Genomic DNA, 22638 nt, shown 5'->3' with positions numbered 1-22638 from the left:
CTCAAAAAAAATAGATTTTTAAAAATAACTTGTAGGTGTTCCTCTCTCTCCGGGGTTTTGGCAGTGTAATTGCCATCACTGCACAAGAGCAGAGAGATTTATTTTAACCCACAGCACGAAGGAGAAGGGCAGCCTCCCAGAGGATGTCTGACTCACTGCACACTTGACTTACAACACCACAAGATTTCCCATCTCCAAAATAAATGGAAACCAGTTGTCAAAGCAGTATTAATAGGAATCACCAGTTCCAGAACTGAAAGTAATAAAAAAGCATGAGCTTTTCATACTGCTGCAAGTTTCTGTCCAACAGAAGAGGCTAGGCATGCTGCAGCTCTCCACCATCTTCTTTGCCAACCTGGCTGGGGAAGGTTATGGCCTGGCTATCACAGGCTGCAGCTCAGTCTACAGGCAAGGTGGGCAAGTGCTCTGCGTGGTCTTTGTGCCAGACACCAGCTGTGATCACCAAGGTACGTGGAAGAGGGAAAAGGATGTCTGAAATAAAGTGACTGACCTCAAGCAATCTACCCAGACTTTAGTAAAGCCTTTGGCGATGTCTCCCACTGTATTCTCCTGGAGAAACAACTAGTTGCCCATGGCTTGGACTCTTCACTGGGTAAAAATCTGGTTCAGAGAATGGCAGTGAATGGAGTTAAACTGTGCTGGTGACTAATGGTGTTCCCAAGGGGTTGTTGGTATTATGGCCTCTCCTGTTCAATGCCTTTATTGGTGATCTGGACAAGGCAACTGAGGCACCCTAATAAGTTTGCAGATGACACCAAGTTGGCAGGAAGTGTTGTTCTGCCTGAGGAATGGGAGAGCGATCAGGACAGGCTGGATCAGTGGGCGGAGGCCAACTGTACGAGCTTTAACGAGATCAAGAGCTGCGTCCTGGACATTAGTTACAACTCCATTCCTTCTTACACCCTTGGCACAGAGCCGCATGGAGGACAAGGATCTGTTGACGCAAGGATGGGAAGGGCATGTGATGCGGCTTTAGACCTGGCCCCTCGCAGCTCCTCCTCCGGGGCGGCGCGTGTGGCTCTGCCCAGTTTCCGCAGCCGGCGCTCGGCCATGGCGAGCCTTTTGAGGCGGCGTGTCGCTGCCGCCCGCCGCCTCGCCTTCTTTCCGCCGCCGGCGCGGCGCAGCAGCTGGGCTCTGCCCGCCGCCCTGCTTCGCCGCGGCGCGTTGGTGGGCGGCCGCTGGGTAGAGACTCCCGCCGCGTTCCCCGTGCGGGACCCGGCCAGCGGCGACGAGCTGGGCCGGGTGGCCGACTGCGGCGAAGCCGAGGCGAGGGCTGCCGTGCGGGTCGCGCACGAAGCCGGCGCCGCTTGGGGCCGCCTTCCCGCTAAGGTGAGCGGCGAGGGAAGATGGCGCCGGCGGGGCGGTGAGGAGGGGGGGGGACCGTACTGTGTGTGAGGACGACGGCAGGCTTCTGTCCTTGCAGGAGAGGAGCGCCCTTATCCGCAGATGGTACGAGCTGATGATTGAAAGGAAAAAAGATCTGGCGACGATCATAACGGCGGAAAACGTGAGTATGGAGGCAGGTGGAAGGCAGGTGGGCAGAGCTGCAGCTTGAAGCACGCATCTCTAAGCTCCTGTGTGTTCGAATCGCAGCACACTGTAGAAACATTTATCCTTTTTTAGAGGAAAAAAGGAAAAAAAAAAGTGCTTTTTCCAGCAGTACCCGGCTGGAGGTATACTTGCACTGTTTCATGTAGTACAGTGGCAATATGTAAATCCAAACTGCAGTCTTAAAGGCAGAAAGCTATTGTGTTTTATCGGTTTCATGTGTTTAGAAGGGAGAAATTGTGTTAATAATGCTTTTGTCCTCTAGTAGAAGAGATAAAAATTAGTTTAACTATATATAGATATATATTTATTGGTATTGCTTGAAATTACCAGTTAGATTCTGTAGCTTATGCCTAATCATAGCAAAACAAAGTTACTAACTAAATTCAAAGGATGCATGCAGATATACAGTAACAAGAACAAACTTTGCTGAAGATCATAGTGTTTCGTGGAGGATTCTTTTTACTATGGCCTCTTTAGATGGCAGGGAAGCCATCTGACAACTAATAATTGCAGTAATGATGATATTGTTTGTTAAACTGACACGCAGCCTTTTCGAGTCAAACTGATTTTAGTGCAACTTGTAAGTAGGAGTGATGTGTTATGTCTGCATTAGTGCCTGATTTTGGATGTATCATTAAACTAGTCTCCCAGTTGTGCTCATTTAACGTGTTTGAGTTTGCATTGCAGACCAATCTGGAAATGCACAGACTGGTGGTATTCTTTTGAATAAAGCCATTCTGGATGATGCTACAGCAGCTCTTCTGCTGTGTTCACAGAGTTGGAAGGGACCCCAAGGATCATGAATCTCCAACCCCCCTGCCACTTGCAAGGCCACCAACCTTCACAATTAATATTAGACCAGGCTGCCCAGGATCTCATCCAACCTGGCCTTGAACACCGTTAGGGATGGGGCATCCACAGCCTCTCTGGGCAGCTGTTCCAGCACCTCACCACTCTCTCTGTAAAGAACTTCCCCCTGACATCCAACCTCAATCTTCCCTCCCTCAACTTAAAACCATTTCCCTTTGTCCTGCTATTATCTACCCTTCCAAAGAGTTGAAACTCCCCTCCTGTTTGAAGGCTCCCTTTAGGTACTGAAAGGCTGTGATGAGGTCACCCCGCAGCCTTCTTTTCTCCAGGCTGAACAAGCCCAGCTCCCTCAGCCTGTCTTTGTAGGGGAGGTGCTTGAGCCTTCTGATCATCTTTGTGGCTCTCCTCTGGACCTTCTCCAACAGGTAGTGGCCATCAGTCCACAAGACTACACCTGAAGGTCTGCAGAGTAACACACCCAAACACAGTGGTCCCTGACAGGAAGCTTGTAAATGTTTTGCCTCCATTTGTATCTGCTTCAGAATGGCAGTAGCAGCTAACTTCAAAGTTTGTAAATAAACACAGTCTGCTATTCCATCTCCCTTGTGGAATGCAGGTATGAAGCTAGGCACAGCTGTCAAAGTGTGAGTGTACGATGACTGTATGTATGTTGAAACTGCATAGCAATTGCTGGTGGAATAATACCAAGTCCTTTCTGGAGACTGCAAGGTATGTAATACAGGATTATAAAGCATTTTGAAAAGAATTCTGAAATTATGTCAGTTTATTTGTATTGCTTCGGTCTGCCATTTATAGTGTATTTTCAATTTGATGTAATCTAAGGGAAAACCTCTGAAAGAAGCAGAAGGGGAAGTCCTATATGCTGCCTCATTTCTGGAGTGGTTTGCAGAAGAAGCTCGCCGAGTTTATGGAGATGTCATTCCAGCATCTGCAAAAGACAGAAGAATCCTGGTGCTGAAACAGCCGGTAGGAGTGGCAGCAATTATAACCCCAGTAAGTACAGCTGAATGTTTCAAATCCTATGAAAATTTTCAGCTTAGCTTACAGCATGGGGCCTTATGGCTTCTCTTGCCTTAGGAAACACCCATGTAAAATTTCATTTCTACCAGAGAATCACAGAATGGCCCGGGTTGGAAGGGACCCCAAGGATGACTCCAACCCCCTGCCACATGCAGGGCCATCAGTCTCCCTATTTAATACTAGACCAGGCTGCCCAGGGCCCCATCCAACCTGGCTTTGAACACTTCTAGGGATGGGGCATCCACAGCCTATCTGGGCAGCTGTTCCAGCACCTCACCACTCTCATAGTAAAGAACTTCCCCCTGACATCCAAGCTAAATCTTCCCTCCGTCAACTTAAAACCATTTCCCCGTGTCCTACTTCTTCATTGGTCAGTAGTGCTTCTTTGTAAGTTTGCCTGGGACAAAGCACATCATGCAGGTCTGTTTAGGCTGCCATGTAAGCACAGAAAACTACTACTATTGCTGCAACAATTGGAGGCAAAATTTCCCTGAGTTTGATTGTTCTTTTCTTTCATCCTAGTGGAATTTCCCCAGTGCTATGATTACCCGGAAGGTTGGTGCAGCTTTGGCAGCTGGCTGTACAGTAGTAGTGAAACCTGCAGAGGACACACCTTTATCAGCATTAGCTCTTGGAGAGGTGAGCTTTTATGCTAAGCTGTAGGTTAATGATGGACTGAAGCTATCCGTTAGAACTTACAAATGGGATTTATGGGTAACTTGAGCCAATTTCATACGTGAAGACAAGTTGGCTGAATTGATGCAGAAGTTTTATTTCATTAGATGTCTTTGGAAGTTGCCTCTAGTACAGTCTAGACTGTCAAAGTGGATCTGGCCACTGAAGCATGGGAAACGTTTTTGTATCTTTTCTTTGGTTACTCTGAATGACAGCCAGCTTAATCAGGGGTGAAGCTGCACTCAAGATACTGTGGCATCTGTGAGTTGTGGTGTGCACCTTGTGCTTCTTTTAACTTCAAACCAATTTCTTTAAAACAGTAAACATTAAATGACTATTCCTCATGAAAAAATAAACTGATATTGCAATTTCTCTTTCCTTTGTTGCAGCTTGCAAACCAGGCTGGAATTCCAGCAGGAGTGTATAATGTTGTTCCTTGTTCAAGACAGCAGGCCCCAGCTGTAGGGGAGGTTCTGTGCACTGATCCATTGGTAGCCAAAATATCTTTTACGGGCTCCACTGCAACAGGAAAGGTACATAAGTGGGCGGAATATCCTTGAAGATTATTACTGTGGTTATACCAGAAAGGTAGGGGGAAATGTGTGCTTTCATATAGAACCTTCTTTTCTGGCTACTGTGCAGAGATTGTACACCTAAGTGTATACCTGTTGAGGTACTGCCTATTTACTTCTCTGTCAGTACTTCACAAAAGGATGCCTGTGTGCAGCTTTTGCATAATTGCTCCTTATTGAATTATAACCTGAGCACTTCTGAAAAAATGGTTGTGTTTCATATGCTGTGACAGCACACTAATATGAACACTGAAATAGAATTTCAAAGGTGCTGCTTGGGAACGGCTTCTGTAGTTGAAAGAAAGCATTTGTTTCAACTTCAGCCTCCTGTCAGCTTTACTACATAAACAGACTTACTAATCAGTCCCCAGTGAAACCAGTAGAACTGTAGAGTATGGCTAAAGAAAGAAGAATTCTATGCAATGGCTGTATGTGGAATGAAGAGAAAGCCTGATACCTAAAGCAAGTTTTAATACCAAATTCTGGCACATATTAGAAAACTGCTGTGAGTTGTCAAGATTTTTGTTACAAAGAAAAGAAGTGAACAAGCAAACAAGTGACAGTGTCAGCGTATAATGTCAGCCTCACCTGAATGTGATGAAAATCCTTCCCTTCATTATTTTCTCAGCAGAATGTTAACTCTGAAGACTTTAGTGAAGGAAATTATTCCTTGTATTTGTGATGGGAGAAAACAGATGGTATAGCATAACGCAGAAGATGCGGATTAACTCCCAGCTGGAGTTAGTTAGTTTCTCAGTGCCTTCCATCTGTAAGCTCTGTGGTCCTCCCTTAGTTTGCACCTAATAGAATTAGAAATTTCTCTGTTTCCTCAGATACTGCTGAAACATGCAGCTGGCACTGTGAAGCGAGTTTCCATGGAGCTTGGAGGGCATGCTCCTTTTATAGTGTTTGACAGTGCTGATGTGGACCGTGCTGTTGCAGGAGCCCTTGCTTCTAAGTATAGAAACTCAGGTCAGGTAAGAGTCCTTGTTTCTGGGAACAGAGGGGCTGTAAACATAAAATATTTTGTTGCTCAGAGAAAGATGCTGGGGCCACACATGGCTGTGGGCACTTAAGCCAGTTATCATGCAGCAAGTCTGAATAACAAAAAAAATTACATATACATGCTTCAGTATATATAGAAAATAGCTGCTACTTTTGAAAGGCTGTACTAATCACTGAGTCAGTCAGAGCATAGGGGATAGCATAAATAAGTGTGTTAGTAGGCAGCTGAAAGCACTTGCAAACAAGCTCCAGGAGGAGAGAAAACTCAAGTTCAGTTAATGAAGTTAGGAGGAAAAAAAGAAAAAAGATCCCACATCACCAAGTGTGAATTGAAATTCTCTTGCTCAATTCAGCATTCTCTGGTGTGTGTAATTAGAAGGTAATATTTCTTGCAGCTTCTGAACCCTGCTCCATCCATATACCAGTATCCACAGAAATCACAAAGCCTTTTCCCAGCATAAGCAACTTAAATCTAACAATATGGCATATTTTATGTGAATGTTTACAACTTGTTGAAATTGTATCTCTTAAGAGATGGCAAAAGAAATTAGGGAACGGTTGAGGATATTGGGGAATAGGCAGAGCACAAATCGCTGTGCTGTCCTGTCATTGTGGCACGATGGGCAGAAGGGATTCATTCTGACATACAGTATAAACCACTGTTGGCTTTTCCTTTTCATGTTTGTTTTCAGACGTGTGTTTGTGCAAACCGTTTCCTGGTGCAGAGGGGGATCCATGACAAATTTGTAGAAAAGTTTGCTAAAGCCATAGAGAGCGAGCTGCGTGTTGGAAGTGGATTTGATGCAAAAACTACCCAGGGGCCATTAATTAATGAAAAAGCAGTAGAGAAGGTAAAAATAAATAAATACAAGATTTTTTTTTTTTGACATAAATTCCTTTTTTATGATCCATAGAGTAACATAAATTGTATTTAACTTTTTTATGCTTCTTTGTTAGAAAGTATTAATGGTGTGGCTGGAAGTTTGCTATCTCCTCCAAGCTTGTGTATATATGTAGGGAAAGAGACGTGGCCAGTTTATGTGTCATTCTCTTATTTCCATTAAAGAAAAAAGAGATTTCTCCTTCATGAGAAAATAAATCTTCCTAATTATTTCTCAGCTGTTCTCAAGAAGAACATTTGCTGAAATTGGATATGCTGTGAGAGTGATGAGGTGAGCCCACAAAAGACATTACTTTGCCTCTGTTTGGCAGAAACTAAGCAAAATAACACAGTGAGGCTAAAAGTACCAGAGCTCCAGATGCTGTAATCATTTGAAATCCTATATGCATAGTTCAGATCTTCTATTTTGAATTACTTGTGACTCCAGGAATTTTATTTTTACATTGTAGTAATAAGTCACATTTTCTCTAATATTTCACCCTTTCTAAAGTTAAAGATCATGAACTATCCTTACAAATTCTGATAATACTCAGAATTAGCTGGGAGACAAAGGATATAGTACTTGAATTGCTTTCAAGTATACAGATGTAACTGAATTCTTTCCCTTTGTACCACAGAGGGACTGTGTGTATCATAGGGCCATACACACATCTGCAAGCACTGCATAGTCACATAACTGCCTTTCTGTTATTTCAAGGGAGTATATTTTAGATTGAGATTACTACTTTGGTTTTCTCATTACTTTCTTGTCTTTGGATAAATTGTAGTACACAGGGGAAGAAAATGTCTTTGTCAGCCCAATCTTGAAAACTTCCTTCTGTTACCTGTTTCTCTTTATTGTGTTTTCACAGTGCCTGATGATGAATATCAGGTGTGTCCTTTTCTCACACAAGATGTTTTCCTTTCATTTCAGTAGAAAAGTTGGACATCTGTTAGATGGGGGACATATTCAAAATTTCTCTCGAATTAAATTATGAGTAACTCTGCAAATAGTTGGTGAAGTATCAACCTCTCTTGAGAGTCTTTTTAATACTATTATTTTTTTCAATGTAAAATGCAGTGATGATCATTTTTAAGTGCTAGCTTTGTGCTTTTTGTTTTGCATACCTTAGGTAGAGAGACACATTAACGATGCAGTTTCACAAGGAGCATCTGTTGTGACTGGAGGGAAACGACACAGCCTGGGAAAGAACTTCTTTGAGCCAACGTTACTGAGTAACGTTACGACAAAAATGCTTTGCACACAAGAGGAGACATTTGGCCCTTTAGCACCAGTTATCAAGTAAGATTCTTGGAGATTAAAACACAGCAATATAAAATGAGGAGGTATTGTTTTGAACAAATAAGACTTGACTGACTGACTGACTGCCAGAAGTTTTTGGAAGGCCACATAGGTCTTGTTCAAAGGCTGAAGTACATCTGTGGAAACCTACTACGTGTATCTAGTTTGCTTGTCTCTCTCTTGACCTGATCTAAGCATTGCTGCACGTTTTTCAAAATGATTTTCTTTTAAATTGCATCAGCAGTTAAGCAAGGATGTTAACAGCAAAACATATATATGTATTATAAATTTCCACATTTTGCAGCATGAAGTGGGAGGCAGGAGCTTGCAATTTGTTATGTGATTTGCTAGCCCCGAGTTTCTCTGATTGAGGATGACTTAGTTCTATTTTCTCCTTAAAATGTTCTCTGCCTCTGTCCACAGTGACTGGACAGAAGAACGTAGTCATCTCATAGCTGAGTGCCTGCATGGCTGGGGAGATCAGTGAGCTAACTCATATGAAAGTAAATGTTTAACTACTAGCATCTAGGGAGGATAAAACAATCCGAACTACTTAATAGTAGTTTAAATTGAAGTAAGTGTAGAAACTTCTCCATTACTTTGAATTTAAAATTAAATTCATTTTGAAAATATATTTAAAAAAAAAAAAAAAGCCTGCATACTGACTTTTTCCTGATAAAGCTGCTTCTTGGCAGTAAGTCAGCAAAATGCTGTGTCATGGACAGGCCTCATCTGTATTTTTTTTTTCTTGACAGATTTGACACTGAAGCAGAAGCCATTGCTATAGCAAATGCAGCTGATGTGGGTTTAGCAGGTATGCTTCTCTTTTCATATCTCTTACAAACTTTCTTTAAGCTTCAGTACTAAGGGAACATTTAATGAAGTAATAAGCATCATATCACTAAATATCAATCTTCTGCTGTTGTTCCTCCTGACTTTATTTTCATTTTGCATTATTCTGTGTCTGCATGGCAGGATATTTCTATTCCCAAGATCCAGCACAGATCTGGAGGGTTGCAGAGCAGCTGGAAGTTGGAATGGTTGGTGTAAATGAAGGCATAGTCTCCTCGGCTGAGAGTCCCTTTGGTGGGATAAAGCAGTCTGGCATAGGGAGAGAAGGTTCCAAGTATGGCATTGATGAATACTTAGAAATTAAGTACGTCTGCTTTGGAGGCTTGTAGCAATCTTCAGAAAGCACAATCCCAACATCTTGGAAAAGACTGCTGTAGTTTTCAAAGCTTTCTGAACCAGAAATATGTCGTGAATGCAACTTTTACCTTCTTTAAAAATAAGCAACCCTGTCCTGTATGTGAGACATATTGACAGCATTATGTGCCACGTGTTTTTACATGTTTGTACTACGTGAGTACATTGTTTTTCAGCAATGTGATCACAGTGCCCATTACCTCTGAAAGGGAGTAGGGAAGAATGCACAATTATTATTCTTAGATCACCCTTGTTAGTGGGGAGAACTTGGAGATTGCAGCTTTATGGAAATAGATCACAATCTGTGTCAAGGGGAAAACAGACCATCTTTTTCTACTGCCTCTGTTTGAGTGTGTGTAGGATAGGGGAAGTGTTGGTTACAGCAAGCTGCCTTTAAACTTCTGTGCAAGCACCAACATTTTCAAATGTGGTTATGTAACTTTCTTTTAGAAGCAGGCATGTCTTTTTTTTTTTTTTTTTTTTTTAACTGTGGGATAATCTGATGCTTATGATAGATGAGGAAGTGCTTGGGTACAACAAGGAATCCATGCAGGTGGATGAACAGCTTTGTAAGTGCATCTTAACACTGGCTGCAGAGCTGTCAGCTGTTCAGCCTTTGGGCTTCTGAGCAAAGAGCTGTAATTTGTGCCTAACAGCTGGCAAGTTTGGGATCAGGTACAGCCCTTGTCTGGTATGTATGTGAGTTTCAGTTCAGAGAGGATGGCACTGCAGGACAGAGCTGCTGGCTCAGCGAGGAGCAGGAGGGAGATGAGATGCAAAGCTGCAGGAATAACTTACAGAATGTTAAGGGGACACTGAAGAGCCTGTATGAATGAATCCCAAATGCTGACATGAGAACGTATATAAACTCTCTTCTGTGAAAAGAACTGTCCTTTGGTAGAAGGAAGGTCACTGATGTCAGTGTTCCTCAGCACTCTAAAGAACATGAGCAGATGGTTTAGCTCCTCTGGGCTTTACGCCTTGGATTTATGGTCACACAAGCAAATATCCCTTATTGAGAAAGGTAAACGCATTTTTTTTTTACTTGGGGAGCTTGCAGTCTAAGAAGGACTTAAATAAAAATAATTGTAGGCAAGACTTTTACCCATAATTCCACTATTTTAATTGACATCTTTAAAAGATTTAAGATTCCTTAGTAAGAAAAAAAAAAACAACAACAAAACAACATCATTTCAGTGGAAGAAGCCCTTTAAAAAAAAAAAAAAAAGCAAGCAATACTAATTTGGCATATAGATCAACACTGTAGAGGCTAAGGAGAAGAAATTTTGTTTCCCGTGGTTAACTTATTTGGTGGGGTTATGTCCATTAATTATTACAAAAAAAGGCAGGTAACACATCTCTCCTTCATTCATACATACATATATATATATATTTATATATATATTTATATACACTAATGAATGTACCCTATGAAGGGGCTATTTTAAGAAACTTGATGCAATTGGGCAAAAAGGTACCAGGTACCAAAATACCTAAGGAAAAAACAGAGTCGAGTTTCACAGGGTTGTGGGGTTTTTGTTTGTTTGGTTTTTTTTACAGTTGCAGTAAAGTAGCATTAACTGCTACTCCTTATCTCTAAACATGGTAAGTACTGGATACTGTTATCAACTGTAGCACATTCTCTCCCTGAAGACCAAAAAGGGATAGCTTAATTCTTCCCACATAAACGGCAAGAAAATTTTTTCTAGACAGGTTCTGAGCTTGCACTACTGAGTGCACAGGCTGCCTGAATTTGGGGAACATGATGTCGTGGAACAGGGAGCCTTTTGCCAGCTCTGGCTGCTGATACATTTTTACTCCTTGGAAAATGTAACTCAGCAGAAAAAAGCAGTAACTTGGTGCCTGGTTACCAGTTGTGCAGTGATGAAGGCACGCTTACAGATAATGTACACAGGTTGGAATATCTGCCACTTCAATTGCACAGACTTAAAATATGCTTGCACTATCAAATCAAGGTTCAACTTATTTACTGCTGTATGACAGTGTAATCTTGAATGTAGATGTAATTCTTGGGACACTGCAGTTGGAGAATTAATTTTTCAATCTGCTGCTCTCCTCATTGCAAAATTAGTGATCTGATGCCTTGGTGAATTTAAAACCTGGATGTAATTTCTAAGAATAGCACTGTTACAATTAATGAGTAAATGTTTACTTTTTTGTATTTTTTTTTTTAACTTTGCCTGATAACAAGCACAAACCATAATTAGTTGTATAATGAAGTTGAAAAATACCTTTGTCTAGATTGGATTGTGGTTGGATTCCAGCACAGTGTCTTTGTGTCATTAAGGTCTACATTAGTAAGCACAGAATAATTTCAAAAGTTGTTTTCATAGCAAAAGCTGTAATTCTTGATACTTGAATCCTCACATTTGAATTATGTTAATAATGTTGGTGATGTTCAGAAATTTCTGGATTTAAAACTGTGATGAAAAAAACATTTTCAATTAATAAATAACTTACATGAAAGCATTGGACTTTGTGCTTTATTGCAGTATTCACTGTTGAACTCACAAGCTGACAGCAGCAAAAGTAAGATCTGCCCCTCATTTCCACAGGTATTTTGTTGTGCCAAGCTTAGCACTGGAAAGAAAGACATTTCTCCACATGCAGCTGTGCTGTAGGAGCAAGATTAGCTGTCCCAATTACAATGCCTTGATTTTAAATCAAGTAGGTGAAATTACTTTGACATGTTTGTATGCCATGAGTTATTCCATATACAAATCTTCTATGCTGAATCAAGCATTAGCACAAGAGATAGGCTTTGTGGATCAGAATGTGTTTCCCTGCTTTCAGGATGTTACTGCCTGCATAATTCTCAAATTATTTTACATAGGTTTTTAAAAACCTTTATTCTCATCTGTCTCAACAAATGATTTCTAACTTACAGTTCAACTTCCTCCAGGTCCAAGCTCCAGGTAGGGCTGGAAAATGCATACTTATAGCAAGTGAGGTGGCTCCAGGTCCTGGTAACACCATCTAGTAGCAGTGAAGAAAGACAGTTGGTGCTACTAAGATTTATTTCACGTTTGACCAATATCTAGCATTTCATTTTAATTTAATAACCAGAATAGCTGGCTCTTGTTCTTCATTTCTTGTCACCAAGACCTTTGGATTTAATGAATTGCATAAGTTAGCTAGAGTTCTGTGGCCTGTCCATTTACTTAGCAGACTATTTTTTTTTTTTTTTGAAGACATCTATGACTGGCTTTATGTTTTCATAAGCTTTGCAGAATGAAAATAGGAGTTTAAATGTTTTGCGTGTAGTAGAACAGCTTATATTGTTATCAGCTCATCGTTCATTCAAATGTTACTGGGAGTTGGGCAATCCTGCAGTTAAAAAGCATCTCCATTTGACTTGGCATTGAAGTAGCTGGATCAGTGCAACTGGTGCAGCCTTAAGGATTACTTTTTGTCCTTTGTCAGCCCTACTGTTTATACAAGGCTTAACCTATCTTAATATAAAAGGTTTAAAAATGATACTGAGAAGGTTGCACAGGCAATTAACCCAAGGAAAGGCAGGACATGGAAATCCTGTAAATAGAAGTAAAACAGCTTTTCCTGCTCCCTAATACACTGCTCCCTCCCTGCATAAGACACCTTTTTGCTTTTGTCAATAGCAAGTCAAGGGATCAGATACTATACTGCTTTTTTTGAGTAGACTTCAACTATGCTATATACTATGTTTCTCTTAGCCCAACTTGAGTATTAAGTCCAATACAGAAAGTACCCCACCAAGTTCCTAGAAGAAAAGACAAAATTTTATTAGTAGTTACATAAATGTAATAGTTTCAGCTCAGAAATGGTTCCAGCTACAATACACTCTCATTTTCAATAAGTAACATTTGTTAGAACTGGATTAATTGTGCAAATAGCTCACCCATCCACCCACAGGGAGAAGTTTTTCTATACATAGACCAGCTACATGATGTGTGGCTCATCTGCACCTGGTTCATACCTTAAGCAAAAGAAAGGTGGTTTTTTTGTGTGTGTTTTCTTTTTTTTAATTTTGTATTTTATTCCTAAGCTTCAAGGCTCCCTTGTCATGGGGAGTTCTGGACCTAAAAGGTGTACGATGAAATAGGTTTCCCTTTGCTGTAGAGGTATGAGCTCAATATTCTAGTTAGGTATCAATGATAAGCAATAGCTGATGTTAAAAAAAAAAAAACAAACTAATTCACTTTTAGCAATTCACTTTTAGCTTTTCTTCCTTCTAGAGAAATGTTTTCCTTTCTCAATCATTACAAAAATGGCTCAGAAGACCAATACTTGTTGTTTCATTACTGCCATCCCAAAACTCCAGCTGACAAGAGCCTACTACCAGTACACTGAGGTACAAAACTAGTTTTATGTGGCCTAAAAGAAGGGTAGGAAATTTGCCCAAGGAAATTATTTCATGAATATTAGAACTGTTGAAGTAAAGTTCAAACTCAGCATTGAGAATTTCTGTTTTTGGCACAGCGAACTTCCTTACATGTTTGCACTTAATTTTGTTTGCCACAATAAACTAAGAAAAAACCACAAGTATATAAGCAACCACATCTGACAGCAGAAAAAACAGGTGCTTGAAAAGGAGCTGTATGTGATAGGTCTGGCAGAGGAGACTGCTCATCTTGTTTACCCAGAAGGATGTAGCTGTAAGTGAATTCTTACAAATGAAACAATAATATTCTTTTTTTCCCCCTCTGCAAATAAACTCCTCTATGATTAGACTGTTCACTTTTTTTTTTTTTTTTTTTTGAATGAAAGGCTGTACCACAGGACAAACAGATGCTTTGGATGTATATCACAGCAGACTTGCCCAGGTAAATTTCAGTTTGTACTGCAGCAGTGTTTTATTATAAACACAGAGTATTATTTGCAGTATGACAACATTGAATACTTGAATCTCTTTACTGCATCAGACGGTAATGGCAAGGAAGTTATTCTAAATATATTCCCTACTTAAAATGCAGCAGAGGCAGCCCTTTTACACAGCTAGATAACCTCTACTTGTGCATCTATCAGCCAGCATCTATAAATGTAGAACCAAGATGAAAGTGAGAATCCAAAACTTGCACCAAAGCTATGATGAATTCCAAGTGTTGGCACACTGTTTGTGTTCCAAGAGAGCATCTTACCAGTGCCAAGCTGGGAATTTCTTTCCAATGGACTTAGAGCTGTATGTGGCAAGCTGTCTCTCAGAAGAGCAGAGAAGACTGCTGGGAAAGCCTCCATCCCTATTTCAGAAAGAAGCTGCCATACGCTTTCTGTGTACAGAGGAAAGCTGTGTGGGAGTAAACGTGAGGACTGTGCACTTGCTTCCAACCCAAATGTAATTGATAATCCAAATCAGAAGGCTAGCAGCAGTCCTAAACTGAGCCACTGTGTTTACACCTTAACAGTTTGCTTTTCTTCTCTTTCATTCCACCTCACGTGCACCAGTAAAGCAGTTTTTCTAGAAATAAAAATGTGACTGAATTGAAATAAAAGCCTTGCTATATTCACTTCTTATTTCCCAACAAAATTGTGCTTGAGCAAATGATACATGTGATATCACAAATTTGCAGAGTCAGAAATGTTAGTTTAAAATCTTGGTGCAGGTTTGTATTAATAGCAAGCTTCGTACTGTGAACGAAGAATTACTTCTTCTTCCAAGGATATGGAACAATTACACCATTAGAATTAGAAGCTTCTTGAAAAATCAGCTTTCAAAATGCAAATAAAATACAATAAAGATGTCAAAGTGTTACCTAGGGGACAGAATTCTGTAAGCATCTTCCACTTGGGAAGGTTTGGGCAATAAGAAGCATTAGACCAGTTTCTTACTTGTTATAGGGAGAAATATTTAGCCAAATCATGCAGATGATCTCATGGTGCAAGGCTTGCCACTGATCTCAAGGTTAGCACCCACAGCAAGTGAGTGTGGGGGAGAAACAGCCCAGGGAATTCTGTAGCATTGACAAGAACAGGTTTCTGATTAGCTGTTTTACAAGAGTACTTGAAAGAACCATCTGCTACCCTTCAGCACCAGGCTTGAAAAATGTAAAATAAACCCCCGAACACCCAAGTGACAGACTTGACAAAATTGAAGGGTGCTGACTGCACTGACATGTACTAAACAGTAAGTTCACTGATAAAGGCACACTACAGAGACTTAGCAAAAGCAGTAATGGAAAGATGCTGTGGAAGAAAAAGCTGGAGAGCGACAATATACAGCACAATACTAAGGACTGGCTGAGATTTGTCCTGCTGAGTCTTCTTACTGTAAGAAGAATGCATTCCTGTAGTATGTGAGAGGCCTGTATGTAGTATGAAGCCCTGGACCTCAGCATCTGACAGGGAGATCAAATCTACTGCAGCCAAGTATTCAGGTTCCCAGTTCCTACAGAAGAAACACAAAGAAGGATGTTGGAATGGAAGAAATTGATGGCCTTCAGCTTGTGAAAATGTTACTAAAGAAAATGGAAGAAACGTCTCATTAAAAGTTTGAACTTGTATACAGGACTGTGACCGACTGAAAGAAAAGCACAGTAAGGCTGCAGCTGAAACACAAATATCAGCACAGGTAGACTGTAGTGCTTCCATCTCCATCCAAACAGATCTCCCAGGGACTAAAATACCTGTCCAGACCTTGTGATGCATGGAGCCCTGCTATATAGGAGTTGCTCTAGTACATGAAGCAGTAGTGGGTAGATATCACAGCTATACAAGTGTGAACAGCTGACAGAACTCTTCCAATAAGTAGCTACACTACAAAAGGAGTTCAACAGGCACAGTATCTGGGAATGTGAGCTGGAGATTGGTATTGTGTACCAGGCAAAGAGACAGTCCTGCCTTAAGGCAAAGCAATGTCCTACTTGTCTCTACTTGCCTGATAAAATCAGATGGAATAAATTATCCTGGAAATTACATGAAAGCACATGGAAGACAGGGAGGCGTTTAGAGACAGTCAGCATGGCATCACCAAAGGCAAAATGTGTTTGATTAATACATTGACCTTCTACAACTGAGCAGACATCAGAAGACAACAGAAAACCAACTGATATAATCTACCTAGAATTCTGTAACATCAATGACAACAGTATCTCAAAATGTTCTTACCTCTAAACTGGAGAGATAAACTATTAGATGGATTAGGAACTGGCTGGATGACCACACTGACAGTTACAACCAACAGCTCAATGTGTGGAAACCAGAAATGCACAGTGTCTCTCAAGGGTCCATACCTCAGACAGTGCTGTTCAATATCACTGTTAATGGGACTGAGTGCACTCTCAGCATTCTGGGGATTACATGAAGCCGAGTTATGCATTTGATACAAAGAATGCCAAGAAGAGAAAACTCCATGAGGTTCACATTGGGCAATCTCTGTAAAGGTGACAATGGCCTACTTGCAAAGTGGGCCCATACGAACCTCATAGAGTTGAACAAGGTCAAGTGCAAGACCCTGCATCTGGTTCGGGACATTCCCTGATGTAGTACAGACTGGGCAAAGAACTGATTGAGAACAGCCTTGCAGAGGATGGGAGGCTGGTGAATGACAAACTGGATATAACCCACATGAGCCCATATAAGCCCACATGCACTTAATGAAGTTCAACAAGGCCAAGTGCACGGTGTTGCACCTCTGTCAGGGCACACTGGGAGAACAGCACACTGAGAGCAGCCCTGTGGAGAAGGGTGTGAGTGTCCTGGTGGACAAAAAGTGGACAAAATGTGTTGAGCCGACAGCGTGTGCCTGCAGTCTGCAGGGCCAACTGTATCCTACATCAAAAGAGGGGTAGCCAGAGGGCAAAGGACGTGATTGTTCCCCTCTACTATGCCCTTGTGAGGTCTCATCTGGAGTACTGTATCCAGGTATGATGACACCAGCACAAGAAAGACACAAAGTTGTTCGAGCAAGTCCACTGTGAGACCTCGTTGTGGTCTTCCAGTACTTAAAGGAATTTATGATCAGGAGGGAGACAGACACTTTACACAGTCTGACAGTGAAGGACAAGATGGAATGATTTTAAACTAAAGGAGAGGAGATTTACGTTAGATACTAGATGGAAAATTTTCCCTCAGAGGATGATGAGGCATTGGAACAGGCTGCTCCAGCCCTGGAGGTGTTCAAGGCCAGGTTGAATGGTGTTGAATGGTGCCCTGGGCAGCCTTATCTAGGATCTAGTTTAGTGGGTGTGAAGCTTGCACATGGTAAGGAGGATTGAAACTATATCATTTTTAAGGTTCCTAACAACTCAAGCCATTCTATGATAATATGACTGATTTAATATAAACAAATACACTCCAGAAGGGGAAGGATGAGAAAGTAGATTCATTTCAATAAATATCCTAAAATCCATATACAGTTAAAACTTGGCTTCTAAAGAAAGCAAATCAGACAACTGATTTTCCATCTGTTGGAGGAAATGGGAAAAACACAGAAAAAAACTTGCATTAACCCTTTTTAGCCCATCTCTGCCTATCCTCTATAGTACCTGAGACCACACTCAGGTCTCCACAGAAATGCAGGGATGGGCACAGGTCCTCAGCATGGTACTACTAACGTCACAGGCTTTTGCTATAAAAACAAGAAGTCAAATGCATGAGACCATGCAATCACGGGAGGATTCAAATCATGAGCGTGCCATGTTGCTGCACTTTTTGTCTGCTGATTCCTTTCAGCCTAGCTAGTTCTTCTTACTTTTGCTCAACTCCATTAACAAGAGGTGCACAAAAGCCAGTGTTCAACCCAACCAATCTTTTGTGTCAGAATTCTATGAAAGAGTGGAGAAAGCTCCAGAAATTCTCCATCACGTTATTCTTCGTTATAGGGGTGAGGTATGTTCTCTCTGTGCCCCTTCTAATCTGCCCCTCATGATCTCTATGCTGTTCTACCCCTCTACATTAATGGATTTTCCACCATCAGATTAAAATAAATCACAGAATCACAGAATTGTAGGGGTTGAAAGAGACCTTTAGAGATCATCGAGTCCAACTCCCAAAAAAACAACTACCAACCAACCAACACACAAAAAAACACCAAGCAGAAAAACAAAGCCTGTCCAAAGTGCTGCCAAGGACTGCATTACAACATACCATTTTTCTAGCTCAGCCAAGGCTTCCAACATGTCAGCAAAGAACCTATAGGAAAGACTGGCATCACTGCCAGACAGTGCCACAGATTCCTATGCCTCCACAAGTGAGGCTTGTGTACAAAAGCCAGACCTTCCAAGTGTGATTTCAAGAACAGTACTGGGGACATGGCTTTAAAGCCTAACAAACCCAAGGAAAAACAGAAGTGCCTTTGTCTTTACAGAAGCAACCTCAGGTTGGACTTCCCTGCAGACACCACACTGAGCCACCATACACATGTAAACACAGAGAACATTGCATCCTACAACACAAAGATGCATCACATCACTTTACAGCTAAGTGCAACTAGAAAATTGTAAACTTCCTTTAAAAGCAAAGGTATTTCCAGCTGATGATCACTACACTAGAAAAGGCAGTCACAAAGCACAGTCAGAAAAACACAATGCATGACAAATGTTCCCTCTCTGTGTTCCTGACCTTAACTGACAATGGAGCCTGCAGTAACATATTGCTCTCCACAGCAGTAACGGAAATACTGCATATTGGTTTTTGCTGTTTTAACTCAGTTTCATAATCACATGGCTCCTCTGAGAAAAAGACAGGAGTACAGGACATGAATTTGTATGTATCTCAATTACCATCTATTGTTAGTAGCATAATGACCCTGGCTAATTTTGTAGTACAATGCAAGAAAAATGGCCTTCTGAATTTTGGATAAACATCAGCATGGAACATGCAGGAAATATGATGTGTTTTTCCACGTCTCTATAGCAGTAGTGATAGGAGTTAGCTGACTATATATTTTCTTCTCCCTTTCTTCCCACTGTTATTGAAATTTATCCTTTCACCTGCAATTAATTGATACTTTAGGAAGTTTTTGATTTAGAAAATCAGAGGTTAGTCAACATGTTTTAGATGCGTGGAGCCAGTGTGCTTTTACCCTCAATTCAGTTATCTGTCTTTGGAGCTGTAGTTGAAGGAAACACCATTTCTGATTGATCCATTCATAAGGGTTTTAGGATTCTCTCTTTCAATCCTTTCTCGGCTGAAGATAGTGTCCTGATCACTGTCAAACTCTGATTCAGAAACCATCAGGCTGGAGTTGTGTTCTGTACTTCTGTGTTTGATGCCTACAAATTACAAACAAAACAAACAAAAACAATAAGAAGCAAGCTCATTAGAAACATCTCACTTTTGAATGCTTAATCATCCTGTACTCTGCTGTGATAGGAAAAAACAACTGAAAACACTCTCTGAAACCCGGCATAAAAGCCTGCACCACTTCCACCACTCATAAAAAACTGGTCTGGGAGGTAGAAAGTATGGTCTGGTGGATACAGTTTTGATCTCGCTGCAGCCTCAATGGTTTATGGCTAATTAAGTGATCTCAGTAATAGTGACCCCCTTCTAATGGCCTACAGAACATTTCTACAGAAATGTTACATTTTTCTTATTTTGAAAGCACAATGATTTTATTTCCCTGGATTCTAATATTTTCCCTGCTAAAAACTGAAACAAAGCGAATTAAAATATATGTGAACAGGAGTTAGCAGCTGGAGTACCTGATGCCTAAGAGGGCACTTATGGTCCAGAAGGGAATCGTCACGCACCGATAAAATTAGATCTAAATTATGAAGTGTGTGTGTGAGGGAAAGGAGGTTACATGAAAAAGGTCTGAGGGACAATCAGATGCTCTAAATTACAGTTAGTGAAGAAGCTCGGAACTTTGTCTGATCCCTAGGCATGCTGAAAGGAATGAAGTTATTCTTGTCCAACCATTTTTCCATCTTTGCTTGCCTCTGTCATTCCCAGCCAACTCCAGCTTCTGTGCTCCTCCTGACTGCACATACCAATTTAAAACCACTGACTGTAAACTTAGTAGATGAGTTCAGCTTACACTGCTTGAAGAAAGACATAGCTCTTACCATATTTGGGTCGTAGCTCCATTCTCTCCTGCTCATCTATATTATCTAGGATGGTATATTTTGTTTTCTTTCTTATCTTAGTCCTCTTTCTGCTAAAAAGGAAATTACCACAAAGATATTTAGTTCTCACATAAATCCACCTATATTCCCACATAGCTACATACCCTCTGTATAGAACCTCCACTCAAGATGAGTTGTTCCAGTTTATACCCATAAAAAGCAGCTGCACAATCTGGACCAGAGAGTAGAATTTATTTGCTCTGTCTTATACATAAAGATGAAGAAATCAGGAAAGGTTGACCTTATTTCCTAGCCCACAGACGTTCAGTTTGTTCAATTCCAACACATTAGCTAGATGCAAGATAGACACATCAATTAGTTCCCAAAAAAATTTCTGAAAGAATTGCTTAGTTCCTAAACTGAATTGTTTAGATGTTTCCTTATTTGCTTGGTTGTTTTAAAACTAAGAGAGTTTAAGTAAAGCTTGTCTGGATATATTTATAGAGAAAACCAGTCAAAAACAGAGAATGGGTCCCTCATACAGTTGCAGGGACAAAGCTCCACTGGTCTGTAGCCAAAAATTGACCTGGTTTTTCCTTATTCTTCTCCAGCATTCACTCCTACAGTGCTGCAAATCCTCACCTTCAGTTTCAGATGTTTATGTAAGGACAAAAGCAAGGAAGCAGCTAACTCCATGAACATCCTCTTTCTTAGCAAATCTACACAAGCCTTTAAGGCTGCATCCCAAACTTACATAAGACATACTTCTATTTAAACATTTTCTACTAAATAGGACTGTTCCTTCAACCATAATAAGAAAGCAATACCAACACCTGTGCATTTCAAACAGCATCCCTTACACACTGAAAAGATACCCTAGATAAAGTTAAAAGTCCAGGAAGATTATGATAATGTCTCATTTTTGATAACACTTTAACATCTCTTTGATGTGCTTTTTCATGCAGCAGCAAAAAATCTAGTTACAGAATTTGAACAGACTTCTGTTTCTAATAATTTCTTAATGGTTCACTAGAAAAGACAAGGTAGGATGTTGGGGTGCACAGAGGAGAAAAAAATATACAGTCATGTCTACTTTTCCTGTCAAAGACAGGAGGAGAGCAGCTCCATTTGCATGTCCCATCTCAGTGACCTTCAGGATGTGACCCTTATTTTTTTTGTTAGCATGGAGTAGCTGGAGGACTCAGTGTGACAAGATCATGAAAATCTGCAGTACACACTCAGCGTTGTGACATAAATAAACTTTTAATTTGAAGGATATTCCTGCACTGGCTTTTTGTTTTTCAAAATACAGAAGAATGCAAAAAGCCACAGAAAGATATTCCTCTTTTTTTGCTTGTTTCCCCCCCCCCAAAAAAGGAAAGCATATACGTACAGAAACAACTGGAGGAAGCTTTGTTTGTAAGGAGTTGAGTGGTTTAGTACTAAGGACTGGACTAAAATATGGCAGCTGTGTGCAGTTGTTGCTTATACCCCAATTACAAAGAAACACAAATCATGTACCTTTTACAGCAGCAGATGCAGAACCAGGCAAGCCCTATCAAGACCACAATCGTAATGAAAGCAGACAGAGTCACATAGAGAATACTCCACTCTGAAAAAAAAAAACATAACAGTGCTTTGTAAAGTAATATGTGTAGGATAATTTCGAATACCTTTCTATTAATTTCTATTAATCCTTGTCAATGGGAAGTGCCAACGGGAGTACAGGAGATATCAGCACCCTCATATCATCTCAGAAGAATGTATTCTTACAGAATACGTGCGTTTTCAAAAACTTTTCTCCACCCTACGCCTTTTTCTATCATAAAATAGCCAAAATTCACATTCACAAAAGCTGGAATTCAAGAGGATAATGTAACCATCTCAGTCCTCGTTCTCTAATTCAAACATAGTTGTACCCTGTCTGACATTTCAGCAATGCTTTAAGAGAACAACTGATCAGTGACAGATTCCTCTACTTGATATTTCGATTTTTAAATTTTCAGTTGGTCAATTACCAACCACTACTAACAGATAATTTGCCCACAGTTTACTTTAGGGCTTGTAGCAAATGCCAATTTCTACAGCATTACTTTTTGGGTTGACATTTAAGCACCACTTCTCCCAAGCTCAAGACTAGTGCATCCCTAAGAGTAAGAAATCAGGCAAAAGTGGCAGGAAACCACCGTGGATGAGCAAGGAACTGATGGAAAAACTCAAAGGGAAAAAGAAAGTTTATGAAACTTTGAAAAAGGCCCTGCCCACTTGGGAGTAATACTGGAAGGAGTGGAGTTTAAGGTTCTGGGAAGTATCTCTCTATTTAGAAGACTGTTTGCCTTGGGGAGTTTTCCAATGAGCCCTTATCTTCAGAGTGGGGTAAGATATTCCTTTCTTAAAATCAGATTGTGACGAAATACTTTTCTAGGATTATCTGAAAACAGGTCAGAGGCAACTACTAAGTGCTTCTACTTCATACCATGGAGCAGGGAGGCTAGACTTGATGATCCCCAGAGGTCCCTTCCAGCCCCTAAGATTCTGTGATACTTAAAGGCTAGTGCATTGCTCAGCAAA

The 22638-nt window shown here is 40.7% G+C and overlaps 2 protein-coding genes across 4 annotated transcripts in view; one reads left to right on the top strand and one right to left on the bottom strand.

Moving 5' to 3' along the window:
• The first annotated feature begins 1016 nt into the window (after positions 1-1016).
• ALDH5A1 (aldehyde dehydrogenase 5 family member A1) lies at positions 1017-11554 on the top strand. The gene is made up of 10 exons (XM_085220103.1): positions 1017-1350; positions 1445-1528; positions 3226-3396; positions 3946-4062; positions 4488-4631; positions 5504-5647; positions 6368-6526; positions 7689-7858; positions 8614-8672; positions 8834-11554. Exons 1-10 carry the CDS (start codon positions 1072-1074, stop codon positions 9037-9039), a joined length of 1533 nt encoding a protein of 510 aa, XP_085076229.1. The 5' UTR covers positions 1017-1071; the 3' UTR covers positions 9040-11554.
• Positions 9416-22638, bottom strand: part of KIAA0319 (KIAA0319 ortholog) — a 45895-nt gene continuing 32672 nt past the window's right edge. Inside the window, exons 18-21 of one of the 3 annotated variants that reach the window (XM_010708288.4) lie at positions 21589-21679; positions 20068-20159; positions 19083-19272; positions 9416-15446 (exon numbers count right to left, since the gene is read on the bottom strand). In XM_010708288.4, the coding sequence (XP_010706590.2) occupies positions 19094-19272; positions 20068-20159; positions 21589-21679 (362 nt within the window). In that variant the 3' untranslated portion in view covers positions 9416-15446; positions 19083-19093. The remainder of the gene's footprint in view (positions 15447-19082; positions 19273-20067; positions 20160-21588; positions 21680-22638) is intronic. The other 2 variants (XM_019613698.3, XM_085220102.1) reach the window with 2 other exon arrangements.

The sequence above is a fragment of the Meleagris gallopavo genome, chromosome 3 (genome assembly GCF_905368555.1).
Source record: "Meleagris gallopavo chromosome 3, MGAL_WU_HG_1.1, whole genome shotgun sequence".
In the NCBI taxonomy this organism is placed as follows: Eukaryota; Metazoa; Chordata; class Aves; order Galliformes; family Phasianidae; genus Meleagris; species Meleagris gallopavo.
The sequence above is the reverse complement of the archived record's forward strand: the minus strand, read 5'-3'. Positions and strand labels throughout refer to the sequence as shown.

What these genes read in the sequence shown, in the direction of transcription:
- ALDH5A1 (XM_085220103.1), top strand. Translation starts at nt 1,072, where the DNA reads ATGGCGAGCCTTTTGAGGCGGCGTGTCGCTGCCGCCCGCCGCCTCGCC. An exon ending in TGGCAGCAATTATAACCCCA is followed by an intron (nt 3,397 to 3,945) that starts GTAAGTACAGCT and finishes CTTTCATCCTAG; the next exon opens with TGGAATTTCCCCAGTGCTAT. An exon ending in GCTCCACTGCAACAGGAAAG is followed by an intron (nt 4,632 to 5,503) that starts GTACATAAGTGG and finishes CTGTTTCCTCAG; the next exon opens with ATACTGCTGAAACATGCAGC.